Source organism: Salvia hispanica, chromosome 3 (assembly GCF_029641045.1).
Source record: "Salvia hispanica isolate PSC_SH4W2 chromosome 3, Shi_PSC_v1, whole genome shotgun sequence".
Lineage (NCBI taxonomy): Eukaryota > Viridiplantae > Streptophyta > Magnoliopsida > Lamiales > Lamiaceae > Salvia > Salvia hispanica.
In genome coordinates, this window is record NC_142694.1 from 46,870,881 (window position 1) to 46,878,395 (window position 7,515).

General features: G+C 35.1%; 1 protein-coding gene across 1 annotated transcript; it reads left to right on the forward strand.

Moving 5' to 3' along the window:
- Nucleotides 1–5,368: 5,368 nt before the first annotated feature.
- Nucleotides 5,369–6,553, forward strand: LOC125211415 (uncharacterized). The gene has a single exon (XM_048111188.2). It carries the CDS (start codon nt 5,542–5,544, stop codon nt 6,310–6,312), a length of 771 nt encoding a protein of 256 aa, XP_047967145.1. The 5' UTR covers nt 5,369–5,541; the 3' UTR covers nt 6,313–6,553.
- The last annotated feature ends 962 nt before the right edge of the window (nt 6,554–7,515 follow it).

Consider the following 7,515-nt stretch of genomic DNA (forward strand, 5'->3'; position numbering starts at 1 on the left):
TACAGCGGCAGCAGCGGCGGATCCCACGACCTCCCCCCGGATGCTGAGGAGTTTCCATCCCCTCCTTCATTTACTGGTCGCCCCCGCCCGGTTGGACAGAAGCGGGCGCAGCGGGCTGCGAGGGACGGATCCCCCCTATCGCCCCGCGAGGTCCAGTCCTCCGCCCTCCCACCCGCCCCACTCGAGTACACTCTCCATTCGCGTAACCAAACGCAGACTCAGATGTACAAGGTCTTCCAAGAGTGGAAGAACGCCACTGACCCCACGGAGAAGATGTTTCTTCACGAGATGCTCGAGAGCATGCTTGTTGATTTGGAGATCGCGAGGTCACAGCTAGCGGGTTCCGACGTGGGCTCAGATACCACGGGCGGCGGCGGCGGCGAGGACGACGACGACAACGATGAGGAGTAGAGAGTGGCGGGGCTCGTGTGTTGAAGCCCTTTTTTTAAAAAAAAAAAATCATGTACTTTTTTTTAAAAATCTTTGTACTTTTTTTTAATGGAATGGATTATTTTTCCCGTATATGTGTCGTAAATTTAATTTCGTATTTTAATCGTAATTTTAATTCCGTAAATGTAGTATATTTTGAATTATTTTTATTGCGGCTGGCCTATGGCTGGCCTAAATCTGATATGGCAGGTGGATTTTTTAGTATTACTGATATGGCAGGGGAGAGAATGGCTGGCCTATTGCTGGCCTATGGCTGGCCTAAGCACCATTGCGGATGCTCTTACAACTTCTTCAATAACTCATTTGTCTGCAGGAGCAGTTGGTTCTAGGGGTGTCGAAACGGGTACCCGCGGGTACCCGCACCCGACGAGTCGGGTACCCGATCCCGATTTCGGCCGAAATTGTTGTCCCGATACCCGACCCGCACTTTGTCGGGTATTACCCGATACCCGAGTCGGGTATCCCGCACCCGACACGGCGGGTACCCGACCCGACCCGATTTTTTTTGTTTTGAAAATCTATTTTATTATTATTATTATTTGCATTATCTTCAAACTTGTTGATCGTCATCCGTAATAATATTAGTATTTTGATGCATCCTAAAACATAAACAAGCCCACGAATCATTAGACATTGATCATCCACAATTTAGTAAGTATGTGTATATATATGATACTGTATGTATAATGCATGTGTGTAGCTTGTAGTATATATTAATAAAATACATATGTTATTGAATACATAATATTGGTCTTTGTAGGCGGAAAAACAGGCTATACTCATAATAAAGGAAAATTGACAAAAAAAAAAAAAAAACATAGGTTTAAATCAAAGTCATTCGCTGGGATAAATTAAAATTTATATTAATATTAAAAATTAAAAAATATTAAATTATAATCGGGTAATTTTCGGGATTGTCGGGTATCCCGAGCTACCCGATACCCGCAAAACCAAAAATATGACTACCCGATCCCGACCCGTTACCCGTTTCCGTCGGATAGCGGGTATCCGATACCCGACGGGTATTGGGTCGGGTGTGCGGGTACCCAATACCCGCTACCCGTTTCGACACCCCTAGTTGATTCTGAACTCTGAAGGGATATAATTACAAGACTATTTAAATTATCTTTTTCTTTATCTTTCCTATTTTATCAATTATGCATTAATTTTATATCGTCCTACTGTAGTGAGGACATCCTTTAAACAACGTAATTAGACAGATAGGAGCAATTAATACCTTCCTCAATCCCAACCTCCCTATTTTGAAAACAAAATAAATTAATAATTAGTAAAATATAATCTTGCATGTGTCGGTGGAACCTGGCACGAGTGCAGAATTAAGTAACACCTGACTAAATAATCTTACTAAGTTTTAAATTATTAAATAGATTAAGCTGCACGCATCTCAAACTCAATTATCAAAATCAAATTATTTATTTAAACGTTGTTTATTGACTTTTGAGTTAAGTTAATGCCAGAAGACAGCAATGAGTGCTCAGACGATTAATGAACTAATTACACTTTTTGTACTTTTCTATTAAGGTAATAATTACTAACTTTTTTTGGATCAATTAGTCGCTTACACTTGGAAAATAACATGTTAGTTGCACCCTCTTTTTATAATGTCATCAAATCGAGTGTTTCAGAACCACACATGACTATCGATCCACATATAACTGTACTAGTAATAATTAGTTATTTTGTGTATGATTTAAAACTTATGTTAATCTATACGACTGTTATTGAAGATTGTTCGATTGGATAGTTTTCTGGTTATTGGATAGTTTTTCTGGTTAGTAAATATTAGTAATATTAATCGCGTCAGTCCAATAATTTAGATTGATGTTATTCGGGTTATGGATTAATTGAGTGTAAGCTAATATGGTTATAATTTTATAGGATTAGAAATATTCAATCTTAATTCTAAATGTTTAGGGTTTGGGCTAGCTTAATGGACTTAATTAATTAAGCTACTAGCAATACAAATTAACATTTGATTAATTTAATACATAATGATAATAAATTAGTCTTATATAATGATAATTTTTGGATTTATGTTTAATCTCAAATATCTATAATAAGATAATAATGAAGTTTGATAAATCTTGCATTTATATTATAAATGTTCGAAGTGTCAACAATAGGGCACTTAGGTTCAACCCATTTGAATTTCGAATCAGTAGGCTACAAGGGTATAGTTTAATCGGATTATGATTTCATCGGATTTTCAACTATAATCCTCTAAATTTAGTAGGTTATTCACGTCAGATTGGTTGACATCCATAGCAAGTATATATGAGAATATTATTTCGGGTAGTTTCACGTTTAGTCCAGCCACTTCACCAGTTTTAAAATTGTAATTACAGTTTTGTAAATGTTGGAATTACGATATAGGCTTCTCAATGTGTCTAGCATGAAGTCCACAATGCTATACTTTGATGCACACAGTCAATTTAGATTGTAACTGTAATTGCGAATTTGATGAAAGGTTGTGCCCAATATGATAATTACGGTAGTAATAATCTAAATTCAAAGTGGATTAGTGGCTTGATTAACAATCCAAATGACCTTTTGTTTTACACAAAACGATTACTACTATTTGTAATAACTAATTTACTAAAAGGAGACTACTTTAGTTGTTGGCAAGTTGACTATGATTATGCTTTTAATATCTGGTTTATGGAAATGCTTCTACTTTAGGCTAAGGTAATACACATAATTAATATAGACAAATTTTCGACACATGCCCAAACTTGCCTTAACTTGGATTTGGTTAGGCAATTTCATATTCATGCATTTTAAGAAGGATATATATACACATTTTTATTCTCATTTTTGGACTAAATAAAATTATGGCTCCAATTTGGGTGTTTGAAGATTCTTATTCTCTTTCTTTCTATTTTATTTTATTTTATTTCATTTTATTTTATTTTGTTATGTCTCTATTCTATTTGGAAGACGGTTTACTAGTAAGATGAAATTCAAAGCTTAGGATTGTGCAAAATCTTTATGCAAATAATGTTTCATTGTTTGCTTCAATCATTTTTCAAAAATCTACTAATGAATAATTTGAGTGCAATCTCACTTCATATATATAAGACGAACAAACAGTTAGATTCTTACAAACACTTAATTAGTAAAAATTTAAAATTTGAACATCACACTCCAATTAAATTAATAATAATAAATTTAATGATTTTTACCCTTTCGGCAAGGGAAACATATTCTTTATGGATATAAAATACGAGTAATATTTATGAAAAAGGATGAAACAGTAAAGCCTAAATGGACGTCCAAGTTAAGAATAATTTCTTTACTTGTTTGGTTAAAGCTGTAATGCATAATTCATTGCCAACTGGAAGTTTGGTCTATTATTCCACTTTTATTGCTTCTACCATTTATGAAAATATCGAAACTCTTTTAAGTTCCAATCCAAAATTGTTAAATATAATCATGAAATTTCTCGGATATATTATAATGTTGAAATCTTATTAAATTAAACTCAAATTTAAATTTCTATTGATAAATTTACATGTGAGTGTTGAATACAAGGGGTATATATCTAATTACTTCTAGAACAACGATGCATCATTAGTTTTATTTTTAATCAATTTATTGTGAAAAGATACGTTAAACGCATGCAATCCTAATTCCTAACTTTCGAATTTCATTATTTTTTAGTACATTAATTTTTACTGTCAATACAATAACTTTATATATTTGATATAAATATTATCACACAAAAATATAAAATTTTCAATATAATAACTTAACTATTGTTAAAGTGAATCCAAATTTTAAATTAAAACTAAGGCCAAATATAGTCAATTAGATAGATCAAGAATGGATAATGTAGCTATAAATTTTTCCGTATTCATTATATATACATGAATAAGATATTGGGGATGATATGATTCGACTGTCAATTGTATATTATGTACATTGCACTTAATTCATTATATACATTACATTTAAGCATTAAACCACATAACATTCTTCATTAAATCACAATTTTTTGTAAATTTGAAGGCACATTTAAAAATTACACTGAACTGATGACATGTGGACTAACGATTCAAAAAATTACCAAATTTGAAAGCACGTTTAAATCATAAATCTATCAAAGTTTATGCTTTATGGTATTTCTCAACATTTTAAAGATCGTGATAAATATTAAATTTTGAAAAAAGTTCATAATTTTTAAGACTATTTCCCTAAAATAAAACGATTGTCAACTATCATTGAAAGTAATACTCCCTCCGTCCAATAGAAATCTTCAATATTATGTAGTGGATGGTGGAGCCTATAAATGATAAAGTAAAAGAGAAAGAGAAATTTTTTTTTCATAAATAGATATAGACTACTTGTATAGGACAAATGAAAAAAGATATGGCTTATTTTTATGGGACGGAGTGAGTACGTAAAACTCAAAACTCAATATTCAAAGAATCGAAAACATCATAACAATGCAACGTGTTCATTATCTACGCCACTCAACGACATTATTCAAATATATGTACGTCTTATCCGATAACTACCAAAAAAATTACAACAAAAATCCACTATCCAAGTAGGATCAGTCTAATCTAAAGCTCTAATTTGATCATTTTTAATTTAAAATTTTATTTTATTTTGATTCACATCTTAATAACTTAAAGGAGAGTAGTAGAATATTAGTATTATACACACCGAAGTTGCATGTGCATATAGAAATTATTTATAGAACAAAGGGAATAACACGCCTCCGAAATGAATTGAGCAATACTATGAGAAAATAAATTTACAAATCATAAAATACATATTTGTGTGCTTCAAAATTGGATTTCAAGGCTGGATTAGCCTCGGCTCCACTATCCCTTGTCTGAATCCACCTCCCACGCGTCACCCCCCTTCTCTCTCTCTCTCTCACCACACACATAAACCATACCAAAACAAAAATAAATTACACTCCACATTTACAACCACAGTTCTTCCAAGAACTCACCACCATTCCTTCTTCAATTCTCTCTCTCTAGAAAGTAGTAGTAACACACTTTCCTTTCTCCCCCAAATCTCTCACATCAATCCTAGTTTTCAGTGTCCCCAACAAACATGAGTGACAGAGTGTACCCCTCAACCAAGCCCAAGCCCACCGCCGGCGCGCCGCCCCTCCCCAACCCCCCTTCCAAATTCCGCCAGCCCTACCGCCCCACCCCCCGCCAACCCGTCAAAAAAACCAAGCCCCAATTGAGCTGCCGCCGCTGCTGCTGCCTCGTCTGCTTCTGGTCCATCCTCCTCCTGACCCTGACCCTCCTCGCCGCCGCCATCGCCGCCGCCGCCTTCTACGCCCTGTACCACCCCCACCGCCCCGCATTCTCCGTCACCTCCCTCAAAATCTCCGCCTTCAACCTGTCCACCACCCCCGCCGACGACTCCACCCGCCTCACCGCCAAACTCAACCTCACCCTCTCCGCCAAAAACCCCAACAAGAAGTTCCTCTTCTCCTACGCCCCAATCTCCATCTCCCTCCAATCCGACTCCATCACCCTCGCCAACAACACCTACCCCGCCTTCAACTCCTCCCCCTCCGCCATCTCCCTCATCCACACCTCCACCCCGCCCCGCACGCAGCTCCTCGACGCCGATTCCCTCAATTCCATCAAATCCCATCTCAGGCGGGGCGGCCTGCCCATCCGGATCCTGCTCGACACAACCCTAATCGTCAGAATGGATAACATCAAGACGAAGCGCTTCGGCATTAGAGTGACGTGTGATGGGATTCACGGAATCGTCCCCAAGGGTAAAACCGTCATTCCGGCTAAGACCACCGACGCTCAATGTGAGGTTGATCTCAGAATCAAGATCTTGAAATGGACATTTTGATTTTTTTATTTTAACTAATCGCATTTTATTTATTTTTATATGTGTTTTTTTATACATGCTATTTTTTTGGGAATACAATGCGGCTTACTTTTGTTACTAGGGGGGAGTAAAGGGATCTATTTGTATGTAATTCTTTTTATTGCATTTTATTTTACTACTAATAGATGAGACTGGATTTATACGATTCCAATAATTGGCATTGTTGTTAATATTAGCGTGAATTGCGTTAATAATTTGATTATTTAGTTGCTTTAGTAGGGTATAGATACAGCTAGAATTGTGTTTGTTTTCACAAATTTATGACCATTGTCAATGGTGTGAGCTTTACAAACAGTAGAGTGGACTATAAGTGGTCCATAAACTATGAGTTTGCAACTTTGTACCCACGCCATCTATGACAAAAAAATACTCTGTATTACTCTACTATCAAAATAGTTCATAATTTCGGTAGATAAGATAGATAAACCAAAATATAATAAAAATACACATTTTAGATTATTTTTTAAACTATTTTAGATAAGATAGAGGAGTTATGTATCATATTAAATGGCACACTACGATATAAATTATAATCATATATAAAGTATTTTAATTTTAATTTTTTAGAACCAAACCCTTCAAATTTCCTAAGGTAAATTGATGGGTAAGAGTTAAGTTGAAAAAAGAATAGATTATGAAAGAAATGAGAAAATAAAGTTTTTTGTTAGAAAAGAAACCATCTTAATGTTAATGACTTAATGTATATTCCTACTCAACTATCTTGAAAGTGAGGGACTATATTTAACTAAATATCACCATAGAAATTTCTGTCTTTCTGTTAATTATGGCTGCGCAACGGTAAACTTCAATCATTTGCCTAACTTCCGTTAATTTTTGTGTTTAAATAAAAAAAAGGCACTTTGACCATTTCTCATCGCAAATTTACAACGTCTATACTCCATTTTTTAGTCCAGATTCAAGTGACCGTTCGAACAACATACGTATTAAACTAAAATGTATTTATAAACATTATAAAATAGTAGTAAAAGATACCACAAATACGAAAATTAAAAAATCAAACAAATTGGTGTAAAGTGGAGTATAATAGAGAGGAGTAGAAGGGAAAACATGGAATAAGTGTTCACGTGGATGTGTGGATTCCTAGATCTCGCTTTGAAAAGGAGGATGGAAATTGAACATGTCGATTTTTTTAATTATTTTAAA